At 35.9% G+C, this 21,161-nt stretch overlaps 2 protein-coding genes across 2 annotated transcripts; one reads left to right on the top strand and one right to left on the bottom strand.

Moving 5' to 3' along the window:
* The first annotated feature begins 446 nt into the window (after positions 1-446).
* LOC120423376 (uncharacterized) lies at positions 447-7,650 on the top strand. Its single transcript, XM_039587160.2, has 2 exons — positions 447-984; positions 4,403-7,650. Exons 1-2 carry the CDS (start codon positions 540-542, stop codon positions 4,570-4,572), a joined length of 615 nt encoding a protein of 204 aa, XP_039443094.1. The 5' UTR covers positions 447-539; the 3' UTR covers positions 4,573-7,650.
* A 6,050-nt stretch (positions 7,651-13,700) lies between these two features.
* Positions 13,701-20,871, bottom strand: LOC120423379 (elongation of very long chain fatty acids protein 7-like). Its single transcript, XM_039587163.2, has 5 exons — positions 20,358-20,871; positions 19,962-20,293; positions 19,792-19,897; positions 14,397-14,533; positions 13,701-14,234 (listed from the first exon to the last, which is right to left on the bottom strand). The coding sequence occupies exons 1-5, from the start codon at positions 20,416-20,418 to the stop codon at positions 14,055-14,057; spliced, it is 816 nt and encodes a 271-aa protein (XP_039443097.1). The 5' UTR covers positions 20,419-20,871; the 3' UTR covers positions 13,701-14,054.
* Between the last annotated feature and the right edge of the window lie 290 nt (positions 20,872-21,161).

Genomic DNA, 21,161 nt, shown 5'->3' with positions numbered 1-21,161 from the left:
TAGTTTGTCGCAAACGTCGTGTCTTTCGGTCTACTATTATGGACAGTTTTCCCTCGAAGCTAAATCATGAAAAGTCTGAAAAACTACAAAACCTAATCGATAATCTGTACCAGCTAAAGTTGGAGGGTGCAGATTTGGAGAACGACGAAGCGTTGCCAAAAATCATACTGACGGAGTGTTCTTCCAGCGATCCCAGGAGTGATGCGAGCAAATTGGCCCAGAAAAATAGCGCCAATTCGTTGAAGCTCAGTACTGACCAAGTCGGCGACAATCGCTTGAACAACAACGGTTGCTTTTTGCAGCCTCACACCAACAGTCTCGGTGTTCCGGCATCCAGCAATTACGAGAGCGAAGCAAGGCCACCGTAAGGCTCTATACAACAACATCCCCAAAAACCAACCAAGACTACTCGAACAAAGTAATATGATAGTGAGAGAATTTTTACACAGTTTTATCAATCATCGTCATACGTTTCATCGTTCGCCCAGCCATCGCCGGGCTGGCAAGTAACCTCCACGCGTGGGCCCAACCGGCAAACCATGGTTTCAATTATGGATATCGACCCCACGAGACAAATCTGTGATAATCGTTCAACACTATCGCAAAGTGCTGTTAGCCAGAAATCGATCGATCTGGAGATTCCGATCCCGCTGAAATCGCCCACCTCGACGACCTCGCCCACCTCACCGCTGTCCACCACCGCGGCCGCGACGGACACCGAACTGGCCAAGCGGGCCATGAAACTGGACCTGACCGAGGTGCAGGCGGCCACGGGCAGTTGTTCACAGTCGGCCACGGCCACGGAATCGATAGCGAGTGGCAGTGGCATCAGCAGTGCGGCCAGCACCGCCACCACCACACATTCCTCGACGTCGAACTCGGCGGCGACCACCACGACCGCCATCATCATGAAGCACCGGAAGCTGAAGGAGCGCACGTTCAGCGACGAGCTCGGCTCGCCCAAGTCACCCGCCGCGACAGTCGGTAAGTCAGGCTTTTGGACTCATAATTTAAAAAAATCAAAAAATTGCATTCTCAACCATGAATGATGTAATGAATTTTTATTTTGTATTTCTAGGTTTTTTTTTTTTTTTTTTTTGAAAAGGTCCGATTAACCAAATTTTCAGTTTTTGCTTTAAGGGTGTTATTTAATACCTTTGACTCAAGGCGGTTTCAAAAACACCCAAAAAGCAAAAACTGGAAATTTGGTTTATTGGACCTTTAAAAAAAAACACCTAATTTTTAAAGTTAACATAACAAAATGAAATTTAAATTAAAAATTCTAAATTTTTGATTCTCGACTGTACAATAACACTTGGTACGACTGCAAAAGTTTAAAAATTGAGTGTTTATTTATTTCGAGAAATTTGGCATTCATCACAAAACCAAAAGTTAAAACCAAAGGCGTCCCATTAAAACCGATAGTGCAAAGTTTTTAAACTAAAAATTTTCTAAAAATATAGAATTTACAACAACAACATTAAACCCAAAAATAAAGGATTTCAGAAACAGTTTTTGGGATTGTCGTTGTCTACAAAATTCCAGCACTGTTGAGTCGGACAAAAGAAGTTTCAGTTCATCAGGTAAACAATAATAACAATAAAAATTGTGTTAATTTGGAAGGTGTAATTTTGAAAAGTTAAAAATTACACCAGAGAAGTGGTAAAATTACAAAATTTCAGAAGTAAAATTAAACTTTTTTCTGACATAAAAGAAGCACCCCTTCTCAGATGTAATATTACCATGTTTTTTTTTACTGTGTAGTGGTTTATTTATTTTTAAATTTCACTTTAATTGTCCATAAAAATTGTAGGTGAAAATGAAAAATCAAAATCACTCTACAGCATTGCCTTAGCGTTCTCGATTGAGAGATTCCTACTCGAAACCAGGTGTCCGAAGGTTTGGTTGTTGAGGCAACTGCAAACCTCTTTTTACACCTTAGCTTCCATCCACCCCGTGATTCGAACTGACGACCTTTGGATTGTTAGTCCAACTGCCTACCAGCGACTCCACCGAGGCAGGACCCAGTGAGACAACTCCTACACCTGGACTGAGCTAACGACCTAACATCTAGGTTAGACTGAGGCCAACATTTACTTCCCCATCCGACGGAAGGCGTGGTCAGACAAATCTCTTCTCGAAAAATGCCACCGGGACCGTCTGGGATCAAACTTAAGCCGATTGGGTGAGAGGCAACCACGCTTACCCCTACACCACGGTTCCCGGTGAATATGATTCTATCGAAAAAAAAATCGGCAATAAAAAAACAAAAGCAAAAAAATAAACAATTAATATAGTTACTTGTGTGCTAAATTGTGGCAATAGGGGAAATATAGCCTTGCTAATCAAACACCTATCTTCGTCATATGGAGAGTTTGATGCTCAATTTAAGCTCCAAAAATACTTTTCAGGCTATAAACATACCAGCAACAGCACCGCCTCGAGTAAGCACGCAAATTTATGCCATTTACTGGCCAAAAAGATCAAATTTAATGCTTTTTTGATCAAAATTTCTATATTGCGAGACCATTCACACGCAAGATCAGAGGTTAACTGCTTAACGAAAGTCGCCATCAATATCTTTTCACATGTTCTTTGGACCATTACTTAGTCATTCACTTGAAAAATAATCCAGAAAAATGTAAATAATTAGCAAGCACCATCCAAAAAAACAAACGCGCTAAGTCTTTTGACGTTTCAATTTTGACTACCCATTCCAATCGAAGGCTGAAGAAACCCGAGCGAGCAGCGAAGGCAAATAAAGAACAAAGGGTGGCCACCAACACCACCAACATGCTGGTGCAGCGCCAGGAAACTTTCGCTATGAATGCTACTTTTCGTGAGTGTTCGCTTAAAATTTCATCAATTTTGGCAGCACTAAGCAGACCTAAAAGAGCGCTGGAAGAAAAAAAGAACTAAGCTGAAAATAGAAAAATGGGCGTGGCCCAATGCACTCGACTGATTAGAATGCATTTTTGAAATATTTTTTTAAATGCTTGTAAAAGGAATAGCATAACTTTTAATAAAAGTGAAAATAAACAGAAATGTTCACAAAAAGTTGCTCTACTCGTTGGTGTACTTGGTTTTAATGAATTTCAAGGAACAATCCAGATTATCCAGCATCATTCAAACACCACCGCTTATTAGGCTTAAAATGGGCATATTTCCCCTAATTCTGCGGCAAAAAATTAAATGTGTCAATAAATTGCACGCAATTCGCAGACATTTTCAACGAACAAGCAATCAGGGTCTGCTAATTTACCATTTCAAAATCGATAAAAAAATTTAGCTGATTTAACCGAAAAATTTGCTGTTGCATTAATTTGAAACCAGCTAATTTAAATTTTGTAATGGGACAACTTTTCATCTAAAGAAAGTTATCAGCATTTTAATGACAAAAGAGTATAATTTTGAGACTCTGTCATCAGCAATGTTGTAGGTATCGATGGGGACTCTACCGAAACAAATTGTTACACGGAAATTATGTTTGCTGATTTTTTTTTAATAATTTGTAGTTACTAAAAATTGATTTAAAAAATCATCGTCATCAAAATTTAACAAAAGAACTTTTGATTGGAAATTGGATTTCTAATTAAAAAATAAAGTAAAAATATGTTTTAAATTTTTTTAGATATAATTTTTAAAAACATTAATTGGTCAAAGATGTATTGCCTTTGCTTAAATTTTCTGAAATGATGGCATTTTTTGTCCCCTCAAACAAAAAAAAAAACAATTAATTTTTCAGCGAAAATAAACGATTTCGAAAACTAGTACAAGTAGTCCTCATTCATACCTACAACTTTGCCAAAGACAGCAAATTGATTTAAAAAAATCCTTTAATCCTTTCAGGCCTGATGGGTCACATTGACCCAACAATCAAAATTTTCTAAGGTAGCCTATAATTGTCGTATGATCCTAAAAATGATGTTCCCATCATTAAACCATTTTTTTTTAATCCTGGAAGGTTTAACAGTCAAAAAATGGAAAACTCATAGCACATGCCTTTTTTTTAATGTATTCCAAGTAACATTTTTTCCAGGAGTTCTACAAGAGCTCTTTAAGATAGCTACAGCATAGCAGTTTGGACCGCGGTAGGATTAACTTCTCTTCAAAACTTCTTCAGGAGTTTGGAAGAGTACTTGAAGAGAGTTTTATCCTTCCGCGGTCCAAACTGCTATGCTGTAGCTATCTTGAAGAGCTCTTGTAGAACTCCTGGAAAAAATGTTACTTGGAATATGATTCATCCGATATAGTTTTGCTAAAAATGGGAAGAGTTCATCTAAAATCCATCATAAATCTCGGTTTTCCTGGGGTTTTTTTTTTCATTTGTAGCATAAATTCCTTACTGTCACTAATACAGATTTTAACTTCTTCCCACCCTCCTTCCATCCTCCGACCGCAGAAGTCGTCGACGATCGGAAGGCGCTGCGGGACGCGCTGTACCAGGGCATCTTTCACCGCCACCGGCGGACGATCTTCGCCGTCGGGAGCTTCCTGCGGATGCTGAAGAGCCGCAACTCGTCATACAACACGATCCGCAGCTCGTCCGAGGGCGAGGACGACACCCGATAAAACCGGACCGAACCCCCGTCGAGGCCAGGCCAAAGGATGACAAAATCACACACACACTTGTTAGACGAGAATGCTTAACTTTTAGTAAAATCACATAGTGGAATTCGTTATCGGGTATCGGGGTGTGAAGTAAGTGTTTTTAAGAAAGGAAAGTAAGAGAAAATATTGAACCGGGATAGAATAAACAGAAATGCATTATGGTTTACACGTAGTGAATGTAGAGGATCACATGGCAGGGTTAGAGCAAAAGTATCGACTTAGAAGGTCGAGTAAAACATAAGAAAAGATGGCACAGTAGATCATCATCATGCGCGCCCTCCGTTGCTAGTTGAATTAGAAGGATTGTTGCTTAATTACCTTGATAATAAACTTTAGTTCTTGACCCGCATTAGTTAACGTTTTATCTTCATTCAGGTCCTGAATTGAGATTGGGAAAAAAGTAAGGAGTGATGCAAAGTTATTTCATTCTCTAAAAAAAAAAGTTTTCATCTGTAAGTTCGTGAATCGTGACCTCACTTTTTCATATTTCTCAGTGATACACTCAATGACTCAAACTCATACTTAAAAAATACTTTAAAAATATTTGACGGTGACTCAATAAAAATACTTGTTTCATATGGAAAATATGCATATTCCTAATTACATAAATAAACGAATTGAAAATATACAATTCACGAGTGTTTTAACTTTAAAACAAACAATTCTGATCCCATACACTTTGTTATTGCTCATAAAACGGTATCCAGACTCGATTATGCGAAGGATAAAATATTTCAGATAATCGAACCACGAGAAAAACAAGTTTTTGCTCTGATTTGACCCCAACACTGCTCTAAATTTTAATTTTTAAATCCAAGATGGCGATGAAATATTCAGAAAATACCATTGGTATCCTCACAGGCAATAGTGGAGAAAAGCAACTCGCGACAAAATTTTGAGGCTAGGAATTTTGACAGGCAGGATTTTCATAAAGTATTCGCCTCCTTTTCTCTCCCACAGAAAACCTGGGAATGAGGTAGCTGTCAAACTAGGCCAAAATGTTAAAGTCACTCACAAAATAAACTTTGAGTGATTTGAGTTCATTTCTGACGTCACGATTACTCCTCTATAGAGGAGAAAATCGTGACGTCAGGAATGAACTCAAATCACTCAAAGTTCATTTTGTGAGTGACTTTAACAATAGAGGAGAAAATCGTGACGTCAGAAATGAACTCAAATCACTCAAAGTTCATTTTGTGAGTGACTTTAACATTTTGGCCTAGTTTGACAGCTACCTCGTTCCCTGGTTTTCTGTGGGAGAGAAAAGGAGGCGAATACTTTATGAAAACCATACCTGTCAAAATTCCTAGCCTCAAAATTTTGTCGCGAGTTGCTTTTCTCCTCTATTGTTCACACACGACCGAGAGAGTATCTCTCAAAGTCTTTCGTTTCTCATGCGAAATACATTCGCACAGAGCGCGTTTCTTTGACATTTTATGGGGAAATACAGATCACCTTCCCCATGACTGCACTCAAATGATTGCTGTCACCACTCAAGCAAGAAAGAGAGAGAATAAAAGAGAGAGCATGAGCCTTCATGTAGAGCGTTTGCTTGAGTGCGGTGCTCGGTTTAGTTTGTTTCAACTTCGTGTGCGATCAATGGCGTATGTTTCGGAAACATTTATTGTCCGGTGGAATTTTTGCTATTCATCTCATCGGTATTTTTGGCGAAATCCTCTTTTTTCTGCAAATGAAATAAACAGTATTGGAAGCTGTGACAGTGATCAATTCCACGGCACTAATTTTGATTTTTATTCATCTCACATAAACTGTTGAAAAAAAACTGTCGTCAATTAATTTTGAGATTATAATGACAACTGTCTTTTCTGCAGCTATCACTTACAGTAGATTTTTTGGTCAGAATAACAGTAGAATCAATCAAAAATCATCAAATTTTGCTAGAATTTCCGTTATCAGATATTTTTGGCAGTAATTTGAATAAACAAACCAGCAGAGCTTAAACCCAAATTTATTTACTTTCCTTCAACAGTAGATTTTTCCAACTACTCGAACAAACCAAAAATATGGCCTCATTTCATTGAAAGCAAGCCCCTACCGTTATAATAAACAAATCTGGTATGGCCAGAAAGGAAGGATGCACTGGGGCATGTAAAATTTAGTTCTGCCAACCACCAAGCAAAAGCTCAGAAGCTTCTGTTACTGCGCTCGTCGTCGGACAACTTGTTCTACAAGGCGTGCAGGAAGCCAGATAACATTGTCTAATTCGGATTTAAACCGCAACTACGATGTCCCGTCGGTTTTTCTATTGTGGTAAGGAGCTTGGAATTTTTATTTGAGATTGTCGAAATTTGTCGAAGAAATTTTATAATTATTCAAATCCAAAGTAAATACATTTTGCTTTTTTAAGAATAAATCCAAAGAACTCATTTTGCTTGCAAATAATGATAAATTATATCGATTCCTTTTTGTGAATGATACCCAAAACCAATCACATGCCTTAAACAAACATCCGACTCTATTCGCTAGTAACGGCTTTACTGCAAAACTATCTCTACCGAACTGTTGCTAACAATTATTGAGCTTAGACAGCATCGCTTCCCATCACTGCCCAAGCAAATCAATCACTTCACAACCAACCCCAGTTAGAGAGATAGAGAGTGGCATAAATCAGGTAGCAGCAACATCGTCAGTGAGGCATATTTTAGAGATCCACGATACCGATAACAAAGGGAACACACAGTTAGAAAACACTGTAACGAAGGCTGGTTAGGAAGAAAAAAAGTAACACATTAGTTGGACCCAATTGTTTTTATTGGTAACGCTATCGAAACAACATTTAAAACATAATTAAAACAGATTTAAAAAAAATATATATTAAAAACCACCCCCTCCAGCACTTAAACAAATCGTGCAACACAAGCGTCGTCGTCGTCGTCGTTGTTACTTTTTTATAATCATTCATTTGATAAGAAGCATATGTAAATTAGTGAAAGACAGCATCATCAAGGATAAGAAAAAAAAATAACAAAGAAGAAAACTAGTTGAATAATGTTTAACGCAGCCATCATCGTGCAAATAGTGAATCATTTATAAAGTACGATAAGAAACATGAAAGTGTAATGAGGGAAGATAACAGAAAAACAAACAAGTTTACGTGCTAACAAACGTGTTAAATTAATTTAATGAAGCAAGCAAATCCAGTTGAACTATGAAAACTTAAAATGGTTATTATTTTGCAGTGCAGAACGCGACGATATAAAGAGATGTACATTTACCGGCTAAAAGGAAGGACAAGTCGTAGATTAGTTATTACAAATAAACAATTGATGACATTATAAAGTAGAAATTTTCTTTTTTTGATGACATTTCTTTGAAAATTGGCCAGTTAAAGCTGAAATTTAACATTATATTTATATCTTCAATAACCCAACTAGGTCTTTGCAAATATTTTTCAATGATTAGGTTACTCCAAATCCAATAAAAAAAAATCTGAAAAAAACATATTTTTCTAATATGCATGCACATTACCACAAATAGTTATTTGCCTTCATCTCGGCTCGGTCCAACACAACTGGTGATATTTTTCCTTCTGGAATCGATTGCTTAGTAAAGGAAGGTAGTGTATCGTCACAAGCTTGAAAAGACAATCACACCGTCTTTGCAGACTAAATACAGTCATCCCACATATTCGGAACACCCACAAGTTCGGAACACTTTTATGATAATTTGTCAATAGCATGCCAAAAGTAGCTTTTCTGTCGACCTTACTATTTTTAGAACCTTCATTTGGACATTATCTAACTAGTGAAATAGTAAAAGTAGTACTTTCTGAACAAAAAACTTCATTCCAAGACTATTTTGTCTATAGCAGCAAAACACTGCCTACAAATGGCCTGTTTCATAATTGTGGGATGTTATTGTGCCTTCCACAATTGTGGAACACCTGAATTTAACTGACATTTTCACAAAAAAAGTTATCAAACCATGTATAAAACATCACTAAGCTTGAGTTTTATTGGTTTCAGTGTGTGAAGTCATTATTTGGTAATAAATATGTACTTCTGGAGAGATCCAAAGTTTGTTTACATTCGTAAGAAAAAAGTGTTCCGAATTTGTGGATTTCAAGGGTCAAAGTAATTCTTCAAAAACTTCATATAAAAGTTAAAATTTGCAGATGTTCGATACAGCATTCGAAAGATCGCAATAAAAGCTTTCAAATGAAGGTAAAAGCGAATCATTAAGTTCAATAATCGATTTGCCATGATTTTTTGAACATTGGCCGATCTGGAAACCGTTCCGAATATGTGGGATGACTGTACTAATATTAAACGGGACAAACATTGAACGAAAAGCTAGATAGACATAAGGGGTTTGCTTATAAACATCACGAGTTATCGCGATTTTACGAAAAAAAGTTTTGAAAAAGTTACTTTTTGCGTTTCTCTTTGTTTCGTCGTCCGTCTCTGTCGAGGGTGACCATGAATGGATCGATGACGACCAACTTTTTCAAAACTTTTTTTCGTAAAATCGCGATAACTCGTGATGTTTATAAGCAAACCCCTTATATCTATTCATCAAAATTTTTGTAATTGTCTGTTCTACAACTTTGTAGAACATTGTTACACTCTAAAAAATAATCCCGCAAAGTTAGAAAAAACACGAAATTTTAAAATGAAAAATTTTGTTCTAAATGAAAAAATGACCCTTCTGGGTGAATGTAGATTCGAAAAGAACACTAAATTTCCCATAAAATGACATGTTCCAAAAAATTTTACAGTCAAGTAACGGAAAATGGGAGAGTTTTTAAAACTTTTTTAGTGTTTTTTTTGATGAAAAATACGTTTTTTCGGAATCCTGAGTACGCCATCAAATCGGGCGTCTAATTTTACATTAAAGTCCCTTTGACACCAATTTTCTATCTCATCACCGTTTCAGGCTGCAAATTATTGAAAAACATCTCTTTTTTCGCATGTTCAAAAATGGAAGGGGTCGTACCGTCACGAGATATCAAAAAACGGACCTCGGATTCGTGATCAGGGACAAAAGTTACCCTTTAGGACAAAGTTTCACGCAAATCGAAGAGGGGTCGGGGCAACTGCTGTGTGAGTTGGCGGAGAATTACCCAAATTGAAATTGAAAGTCGTGCCGAAAAAAAGCTTAAAATGATTATCAACGCAGAAAAATCCCTTTCAAATTGTTTTCAATAAACCCTCTACTGCCCAAATTTTTTTTTTCGAAAATCTTTATTTTCCCCGTGTCCAGGAGGTCATTTTGAGCAACTTTTGTTCAACGAAAAACTTTACTTCTCTTGTTTTAAGTTTTTGTTGTTTCATTTTTAGTTTTTTAATCTGTATTTATTTTGCTTAGTTTATGTTTGTTTTTGGTAGTATTTGGCCTACTCTACCACCTCCTATCATGACATTTTGCCTATCTATTTTTTCATTATTTTGCAGTAACTTTTTCAATTTTTAGCATGTTTTTTACATTTTTTGCTATAAAATGGCCCCATTATCATTTAAACTGTAAATGAATGCGTAAAGGCATAGTCTGGGACTCTAGAAAAATTACTGCATACTTCTTTTTCTTAAAATATAAGAAATGTTAGTAAAAAACACTGCTACATGTGACCTTTAAAAAAATGACATTCTTAAAAACATTGGCAAAGTCACATCAAACAAGTAAAACTTCCAATCCATAAACTTTCTAAAATTTTAAGAGTTCTTTTTAGCCAGGACCCGTAGTGTAGGGGTAAGCGTGGTTCCCTCTCACCCAGTTGGCCTGGGTTCGATCCCAGAAGGTCTCGGTGAAATTTTTCGAGGCGAGATTTGTCTGATCACGCCTTCCGTCGGACAGATAAGTAAATGTTGGCCTCGGTCTTACCTAGAGGGTTAGGTCGTAAGCTCAGTCCAGGCGGGGTTGGGTTGTAGAGGGTTAATAAGACTTCTGAGGGCCAGATATTTAATATTACGCCCTTTTGAAATGTTAGTCTTGATAAAAAAAAATAAAAATGTTGTTTTCGAATAAATCGGAAAATTTCACGAATGTTTCATGTTTAAACATTGAAAATCGGACCATTAGTTGCTGAGATATCGACATTCGAAAATGGTGAGTTGTTTGGGTGAGACTTAGAAAACATAAATTTTCCTGTTTCTTTTCCTTAAAGCGGCTGTATCTCAGCAACCCGAGGTCCAATCTTCAATGTCTCTTAGACAATTTAATAGCAAATTTTCTGAACAAATATTTTTAGAAACGGTCACTCACAGTCACTATTTTTTTTAAATCAAAAAACTGCAAATATTTCGCTAAAATCAAACTTTCGGTGGCTATATCTTGAAAACAGGGCCCTTTATCAAAAAATCTGTATAGTATTTTTCGATTGGAAATTCAATTTAACATTAAAAAAATATTTCAAATTTATTTTTGCATGAAATTTCGTTTTTTTCCAAAAATCATTATTTTTCCAAAAATTATAACTCGGTGGCATATTTTTTGACCATGTTTCTCTATGGCGCAAAAGTTGCGGGGTTTTGTTCCCTAAAACATATCGAAAAATCTCGAAAATCAAAAAATACGTATTTTGAGAAACTGAGTTTTTGTAAAAAAAAAGTTAATAAATTTTTTTTCCGTGTACCTATTTTTTGCTCAATAGTCCTCAACAATACCTACAACTTTGCCGAAAACACCAAATTGATCAGAAAAATTCACTCAAAAGTTACAGCTGTTTGAATATTTACGTACCATTTTTGTAAAACAGCAGCCAAAATTGTATGGGTGAACCAATGACACAAAATAGCTTCTTTGGTCATAGGGAAGGCCCCCACAAAGTTTGAGCTAAATAAAAAATACAAAAAATAAAAATGGTCGAAATCGGCCGATTTCGTAGAGAGTTGCTCTACTGCCTTTAACCCTCTACAACCTAACCTCGCCTTTAGACGGGCTTCGATCTAAAAAATCGCCAAAAAAAAATTTTCCAACCGATTTTTGATCTTTAAAAACCATTGGAAAGAAGAACTCTTAAAATTTTAGAAAATTTCAGAAGAAAAATATAAAACAAGAGAAATAAAGTTTTTCGTAGAACAAAAGTTGCTCAAAATGACCTCCCAAACACGGGAAAAATAAATATTTTCAAAAAAAAAATTTGGGCAGTAGAGGGTTAAAAAAATGTTTTGCACTAGCATGTCACAAAAAGTGTGTAAATTCCCCACTTTTTTGTGTTTTGCCACTATTAAAGTCTACAGGTTACATTTATCCTACCATTTTTAGAATATTTGGAATAAGAAACAGGTACATTCTTTACGTTAATTTTGGCTGGCTTTTTGCTAAAATGAGGGATCAGCAATTCCAAGTATGAAACGCTGGATCCAAATCAAAAGTGATCCGATTTGGCTCAAATTTGGAATTTGAGATCTTATGCTGAAATAATATTTTTTTGTTTGGTGATTGCAATGGCTGAACCAATTTTAGCTCACCGCATTGCCAAAGAAAAGTGATATGTAAATTGAGCTTTTGATGAAAATACAAATACATTTTGAAAACTTAACTGAATACATGTTTGATCAAATGAAAACATTATTTGTAAAAAACAGTTATTTATGATTTTTCAGGATGTTTTACATGAAATATAAAAAAAAACCATTAACAGGATTCTTGGATATGATTTCGAAAAAATGATGTCGGTCCTGCGGCAAACACATTTTTTAAAATAACACGAATACGGCCAAACTTTTATTGCCCTCACTAGTGTTTAGTTAGTGTTTTGAAACATTTTAAGAAATGTCAACATGTGATATAACATTAAAAGCTTACTTTACAATGATATATAAAGCTTATCATTAATGCTTCAAAACATTATTGTACTAAGTGCTTTGAAACTCTAATTGGCTGTTCTATATGTCATTATACGGTAGGTAATAATGTTTCAAGCTACCAATGTTTCGAAACATTAGGAAAGACAATTTAAAGTGTCAAAGCATCGGTAATGTTTAGTTAGGGTGAAATTAGAGTTTTGATTTAGTGCTTGTGGTTACTTGGGGCATGAATCGAACTTAAAGCACCACACGTCTCCAGAAAAATGTTCTCGGAACTCAATGCTTGAAAAGGGATCTAGGGGAAATATACCCGTTTTAGCCTAATAAGCGGTCGTTGAATGATGCTGGATAATCTGGAGTGTTCCTTAAAATTTACTAAAACCAAGCACACCAACGAGTAGCTCTAGAGCAACTTTTCGTGAACATTTCTGTTTATTTTCACTTTTACTAAAAGTTATTCTATTCCTTTTACAAGCATTTAAAAAAAAAATATTTCCCAAACGTATTCTAATCAGACGAGAATGTATTGAACCACACCCTTTTTTTTATTTTTTTCTTCAGGTGCTCTTTTGGGTCTGCTTAGTGATGAAATTTTGAGCGAACACTCATGAAAAGTTGTATTTATAGAGAAAGTTTCCTGGCATCACTGGCTCACTCCAACAGGCGCTGCTGGTGGTTTGCCTTCGCTTCTCGCTCGGTTTTCTTCAGCCTTCGATTGGAATGGGTCGTCAATAGTCAAACGTCAAATGACTTGGCGCGTTTTTGTTTTTATGGCGCTTGCTAATTATTTACATGTTTTCGGATTATTTTTCAAGTGAGTGACTAACTAATGTTCAAAAAAACATGTTGCCCGTAGTTGGAAGCAATTTCATATCTTAAGCGCTTTGAAAATGTTAGCGCAAGTAAAAAGATATTGATGGCTACTTTCTCATCTTGCGTGTGGGTTTGTGTGCCAAAAAAATGATGAGAAATGGAATAGAAATGTACTATTTCTCTCGTTTTTCGTCTCTATCTTCCTTATGTTTGCTGCGTGATGACAGAAGTCATTTAAATGCTCTCATGGGATAGTTGATCGGAATCTCGATAGAATGTCAAACGACCGTTCTCTAAGCGAATGTATTTCCAAAGGGAAGTCAATGACTGTGCGAGTGACTTTGCGTAGCACTCATTCAATAAAGAAATGTATCTCCTAATGAATCATGAATCAAAAGATATTGTATCGTTGAGTGGAATTTTAAAACATGGGAGGAAACACCTATATAGAACACCTAAAAATTTAAACTATTATTGATCTACAAGGTAAGAAGCAAAAGCACATGGTCAATTGAAATAAGGCATTTTATTCTAATATATAATTCATTTGCATTTGCAAGTTGGCTTCCCATCGCCTTTCGCGATCACGGGAACCAACGGCTGTGAGCAGTACAAAACTACTGATAAATACAAGGTTTAACCTATTGCTATGCTAAACAGCTAGTCGACATCGCTTTCGTTGGACTTTAAATGTAGTGGCTTGTGGTGCGGTTATGCGAGTATAATCCGGGTTCGGCAATATCTATGAGTTTGCTTGCGATGCAGTTTGTGCGGTTTGTTGTGTGTGTTTAGTGGTTTTAAACATTTAAATATTCTCTCATTAAAATTTAATCAACTGCTCTAGGTTTAGTACGGGCCATTCTAGGAGGTCACCGATTTGGGCTTTCGCTTCTTGATGTATGCCTTCACGTAAAAGTCGGCAAACAGCGTAAACATGAACACGTTCTGCGTGAAGCCGATGAACAGCAAGTAGACCGGATAGTTACAGTACCCGAACACCAGCGGAAGTCCAAAGTGCACCATCAGTATCAGGAATTGGATCTGCAACAAAACAAAACGGTTAAGTGACATTGGGTTAGTTGTTCAATTGCCTAAAGTCAAATAGTACAATTTATTTCCTTGGGAAAAGCGAAAACTCATGCCACGTGGCAGTTACACCCGGTAGGACGATTGAGTGTGTATTTGTGCGATGTGTGTACCCACCAGTTGAACTTGCGTGATGTGCTTCTTCCACCACAGGGAGTTTTTCAGCTCAGGCCGGAACGAGGTCAGGAAGTAGTAAAAGTACATGATAACATGCACCCAACTGTTGATCAGCCCAAGCAGCGTGGCGTGGCTGCCTGAAAAGAAAGAAATTCCAAAATCTTTAAGAGTACTACAATTTTTCTCACAGACATTCTGGTTATTGAATTATACATGAAAAATTATCAATTCAAATAATCTGAATCTAACATAACCAATTCTGGAGCAACATTTGAACTATTTTGCAAGTTCCGAGACAACAAGTAACTATTTAACAAATCCCGAAGTGTTGAGAAGTAGCTATTGTTTTACACTTCGAATTTTGTGAAATAGTTTCCTGAAGCTTATGAATTATCAAAATAGTTTAAACTGTCAAAATGCGTATCCGCCCTTTTCTCGTGTTGCTTCAGAATTCAACCGCTCTGATCACCAATAAATACTTGAGTAGCAATCTAGAAAGAAAAACGTAAGATTTATTCATTCCCACATTGCTGAAAATGTTCAAAACACCAACATTATCCTTTCTTCGCTCGTTTCCGAACACAACACCCACAAGCCACATGTAATATGGATTGTTGGTGCTGCTGCTTTTCCTCCAAAATTCTGTTCAAAACCAGCAAAACAACACCGTTAAGACAGTTTTCAAATGAAAGAATGCAAAATTAATGTTGAAACTGGAGAAAATATATACCCAGAAACGCGCGCACGCCCTGTTGCACAATTACTTCAACTCGTCAAAGGGGATGAATCGGGACAGGAGGAGTGGGGTGGTAGGGTATTTTAACCATTAGTGGACCCCCTAGTAGAGCCGAAGCACATTTTTCACAAATTTTCAATTTTTTAAGCACTTTTTCATTACCCTTTGTACAAAACAATGAAATCTGAAGTCTTTTGAATAATTTTGACTATTTGTTTCAACAGTTTATTTGTTTTTGAGCAGAAAAATAGCCATTGGAAAAAAAAGTTTTTTTCCTTTTATGGACCCCCTTATCCTATAGTGGACCCGGGTCCATAATCCGATTATAGACCAGGGTCCACTATAGGCAAACTGTTATTTTTTAACCAAATTTAACCGATATTTGATGTTTTGATGCATGGTGTAGGTCTTATGATAGATATAATGAATAAAAGATGGATTCTGCTCACTTTTTATCATGAACAAATATGTTTTATTAACAAATTTGGCTTCAATCAACAACACAACCAAATAGACATTTAAACACAATTATTTCCGAAAAAGATCAGAGAAAACGTTTCAAAAACCACTGTAAACATAAAATAATTTTAAAAAAGTAATTTTTGACCAAAACTAAACAATAGATTTGTTTACAGTTGCTGATAAAACCACGCATGTTTATTTAAAAAAATGTTTTGTTCTTGATTTATTATTATAAAATATCATTTCAAACTGCAATTATGATGCTTCAGTTGGGTATAATTGACTATAGTTTTGATTTATTATATTTTTTACAGCTTCAGCATTTTTGGTACTTTTAACATGAAACAGCTATATTTATACTCATAATTGAAAAATATATGCGTTTAGGTTGATAACAACAAGCATTCATTGTATGTTTAAGAGAAACTTTTGGTTAAATACATAGTTTTCTTCATTTTTGAAGGCTAATTAACAGGTGTCCACTTTTGGAAAAGTTTGGATTTTCGTAGTCCTATATATGGAATTTTTGCTCGAAAATGAGCAGTTCTTTGCTTTATTTTAGTAAAGTTCCTTAAACTTACATTATTTCGACTTGCTGAAGTTAAATAATCAGTCAAAAAATGATTGAATAGTTAATTCAATCATAAAATATAAATGCAGTTTTGTTGTGAAAATGCTAGTGGCCATGGCTGATTTCAGAATTTTCAGATTTCAGTCGAACTCAAAACACTTATTTTGGTGAAAAGGACAGTTAATTATCAGTCAACATTGGTTTAAACGATGCTGAACATGCCAAATAAAAGATTTGTAGACAATAACACGCTTGAAATTGTGATTTTATTGAATTTTTCATCAAAAACCCTTCAGAGGGTCCACTATAGGAAAGGGGTCCACTAATGGATAACGTACCCTAATTTTGTGTTTCAGGTGGCATGCTACTCACTTTGGAGCGCTCTGGTTTGTTCCAGCTGACGGTGCTCAAGGTTTTCCATAGGTCCTGGTTTGTTTTGGACAGACATTTAGAATTCACGTGATAGGGGTTTGTTGTTCAGATTTTGTTAGCAGAAAATTTTCAAGAGTACCGCAAACCGAAAATAGTTTAAAGACTTCAATATTTATTATTATATAAGTTCAGCTCATTTTTATCTAATTTCACGTTTACCACTGAAGAATTTTTTTAGCTAAACTTTTATGAGAAAATTGATAACTTATTTCCCAATAAGCGATTTATTACTTGGTTTCAGCTGAAAATGCTTTTTAGAAACTGTAATGAATTGAACGTCAAAGTTCTGATGCGTCAATATAAGGTGCCGCTGGAAGGTGTCTTGCAATAACGCTGGTAGATAGGTGTGCAAAATACACAGTAAAAAATCTAGAAATTTATACATCTTTTATGCTAGAAAAATGTGTAATTTCACCTCTGGAAATGTCTAATTTTACTCTTTTCTGGTGTAAAGTCACTTTTTCAGTCTAAATTAAGGTAAATTTACATCATGAAAGAGGTAATAATGAACCTTCCGAAATTACACATTTTTTAACTGTGTACCACTACAGATGTGACATTCACGTTTTTTCAGCTCCAATTATTTTATTTTTTTTTATGACCAGTTCTGTACGATTTCCCATATCGACTTTTGTATTTTTTAAGTGGATGGAAACTTGTACATTATTAAAATCTGGCTGACTGATTTTCAGATGATTTGACAAAAAACTCATAAAGGTCCTTTTCAACAGCACTTTTCAATGGACAACTGCCAAATTTGTATGGAGACTTTTATGGAGAAGCCAATGATGCAAAATGTTTTATTTCGACCTAAAGAATCGATGGTAAATGTTTCAGGCAATTGAAAAAATACAAGAATTAAAAACATTTTTTTTTTGCAACTTTAAAGAGAACTACTTTTCAATTCTTTCTAAATACACTCAACCCCCGGTGGTTGGTCACTTTTTCGTTTGACACTTTTTTAGTTTGTACCCCGTTGGTTGGTCAAAGTCAAACTAAAAAGTGACAAACTGTCACTTTTTATACGGCGATCACGCACACTATCAAAACAAACGTTTGATAGTGTGTGTGAACTCTGTGTAAAAGGGGTGTCAAACTAAAAAGTGACCCCGTTCGTTTGACAACAGTTGGTGTCAAACCACCGGGGTTTGAGTGTACCCACAACAAAAGCACTAGCTGTCAAATGGTAGCCCATAACAAATCAATGTTTGTGTTTTTGATTTTACAATTTTTCGCAATTTCGCAATAAATTCCTGAAAAAAACACATGAATTGTGTTGCTAATGGCAAATTCTATCATATTATTGGAGATTCCATCCCAATGTTGGCTGAAAATTCATATCGAAAAAAGTGATTTTTCTCTTTTACATTTTTTTTTGCTTTTTTTTTTTGGTCGATTAAACAGTGCGCCCGTACACTGAGAATCGGCATCAGACAGTTTTCAGTTTGTTTTTACACATTTGCATGGGACTTTTGAGTTTAACCAGAATAACACACTTCGTGTTACGTAGTAATATGTATAATACTGATTCTCAGTGTTTGTTATCTGAACTTCCAAGACGGATGCTTCTTCGCTACCCCCTGGGACTAACATTCCGATCCACTTCCTCGTGACCCTACCACTGATTGTGGCCGGCGCCGGTATTGATCAGCATGATAGAGGCCTTTGAGAAGTTGCGTAGCGAGGAAAGATAGCTCCCACTCATCTTCCACGGCTCGTGGATGTAACTTCTGGAGGTCCTGGTCAATAACGGAGTACACACAAAAAAACATTTACGAATGTTACATCATTTATGATGTAACACTTTTGCACGTCATTAAACATTTAAATTTAAATGCAATTTCATGTAAATTTGCAACAAATTATACGTAAAAACATGATTTTACGTGTGATTCAACCGTTTCATCGAATCTCAAGTTTACATCAACTGAGTTTACATGTGATTATTTTTTTCCGTGTCGAGTAAATTCACATATTTTTTTCTGTGTAGGTTATGCTTATGCTAGTGCTCAAACATGTTTTCTGAATCTTAAGATTTTTCTGAACATTTCAAGGTAAAATTCTATGAATAAACAAAACCACGATTTTTGTTTAAAACTTCGTATCAAATAGCTATAGTAAATGGAATATTAATTAAAGGAATTAGATCCGAATCAACCTAGTCATTCTTTATGTTTTGGATTGGTTTCGGATAGAATAGGTTTTGTATCAAATCTTTCTACTCACACGAAATCAGATAAAATTGCAACCGAGTTGCCCCAAAAAAACAATTTTAACTTGTAACTGTGAAAAAAATTATTATCAATATTCGATTCAATGTTTTCCCTGATTCTGATTTTTTGTAATTTTCTGCAAAGTTCAGAAATAATGAAAAACAAGAACAATTAAAAACGAGTCCCTTTTTGTTTTTTAAATCGGAATATTGTGGAAAGAAAGACACTAATCAATCAAAAATCCCCTTTTAATGCAAAGATTTCATTTTTTATTCTGGTATGGAGAAACTATTGATGAAATGTGTTACCATAGGAATTGATGGACAAAGTTTTCTCTAAATCAAAAAATAGAATATTAAAATAAGCAAAAAAAGCCACAGAATTACACTTTACAAAAAAACCTATCTTATCCGAGGTAGAAAAAAATGCAAGTCGTTTTTTAGCACCGATGTATTTAACCAATTCGATAAACGTCGTTCGATTAAAGTTCAACTGCTGAAAAAATCATCATTTGCAACTCGTTGCATAAACTGCTAACCACAGTTCAAAATATTCTCATAAATTTAAATCACGATGTTAAATTCATGGTCAGTTTTTATTTGGGTAATAAAAAAGTCCCAAAGTTTATAGAAAAATAAATCTTAATTTTTTTTAAAACAATCGAATTAAGTCGAACAAAACTTTTAAAATTTTCGTCAGAAATACAGTCGAGGTTGCTATTTTTCCGACTAGTTTTTTTTTTGTTCTACTTCAAAACAAAATGAATCAAAAAATTATTAGCTTGCAGTTTGAAAAACTGTAAACAAAGTACTTTCCTATGCTAAACTTATTCTTTTGATTTCAATAAGAAATTCAGAAGCATTTGGTCATTTTTATCTGGCGCTATGCACTAGATTGACATTTTTATTTAAGTTTACCACAGCTTAATTCGCTTAATTTTTAGTACCTAAATGTTAACTGTTCCGATTTGATATTACTTACCTGATACAAACTTCGTGAAGATGTATGTGGCAAACACCATTCCGGCATGGTGATAAATGTGTAGAAACGTGATTTGATTGTTCTTTTTTCGCAAAACGAAAAACACCTGCAATTAGTAATGATATTCACAATCACTCTCTGTCTTCAACTCTCCTGCTTGAACCACTCACTGTATCCAACAGATCCACAATCTTGGACAAAAAGTACAGATAGGTCACGAAGAGTAGCTTTCTTCTGGCAGGACTCGACTTTTGATTGATCGGTTCACACACCCAGTCGTAATCGTCGGCAAATATCGAATTGTAAATTCCCGTCGTACCGATGTACACGTTGAGCACGATCTGCGTAAAGTTGTACACGTTCATGACCGTTTTAAGGCAGAACGGTTTCCGATTTTCCATCACCCAAGGGCCCCAGTTTTGGACAAACTTGAGGTATAGTGCGATGATCAAAACCACGGGCCATGGTGATCCCAGCAGCGGATAGTGCTCCACTCGAGGATCTGTCGAGGACACAGGTTAAATCACTGTTTAGTACAAATTATCATGAAGTCGTTATATACGAACCATTATACTCTTTGAAGAGGTACGTATAATAATCGTACAAGTTACGTAACACCAGTGCCATAGCTCGGATGTTTAATCACAATTTTAAAATTATCTGCTACAATCTCACTTGCTCCCAAATCGCACTATCATCTTATACCTTTAAAAAGTTAAGCACAAATCCTTCGAATCCACTTTTCACTACCCCCTGTAACACGTGATCACGCGAGGTCGAGTTCCACCAGAGCACTATGTGCCACGACCGTAGGTTCTACTTATCGAAGTGACCACCTCGGTATCGGCTTAAGTTCGGCTTTTTCCGGACCAACGAAATTTGCATTCGATGTAGTAACAGTTAATCGGACTTGAGCCAACGCAACTGAACGACAACTTGCGAAAACTCCGTCACACCAGCTTGTGTGGCCTTAAATGCGTAACGTTACACGTTTCAGCTGGAAACGTTCTGGCCGCGAAGTTCAACGGAGGTCGTCCCGAAGCTTCAGGCGGATTGGTAAACGCCGTTGGGTTTGTAATGGTGAAATTTACTGGTTGTATCGGCGGTCGTTGGTTCGTGACGAAATTTTGCTGAATGAACTCAACGGCGGTCATTAGCAGAGATTTTCCCTCACACTATTACTATTGGGTGCAACAAGCGCTCTCGGAGTTGCCAATGACCGCGTTAGAATAAGGAGCTAAGTCATCGTTATCGTTAGAATGGTTGGAATGGTAGAATTTAAAGTTTGAGTGTCGCATGTGTACTAGGGTAGAGTAGTCATCAATGAGACATGGGGAACAATGATAAAATGGCTCTCACAAGTCGTAGTT

Source organism: Culex pipiens, chromosome 3 (assembly GCF_016801865.2).
Source record: "Culex pipiens pallens isolate TS chromosome 3, TS_CPP_V2, whole genome shotgun sequence".
Classification (NCBI taxonomy): Eukaryota; Metazoa; Arthropoda; class Insecta; order Diptera; family Culicidae; genus Culex; species Culex pipiens.
Note: the sequence above shows the minus strand (reverse complement) of the source record. Positions and strands in the feature narration are given on the sequence as shown.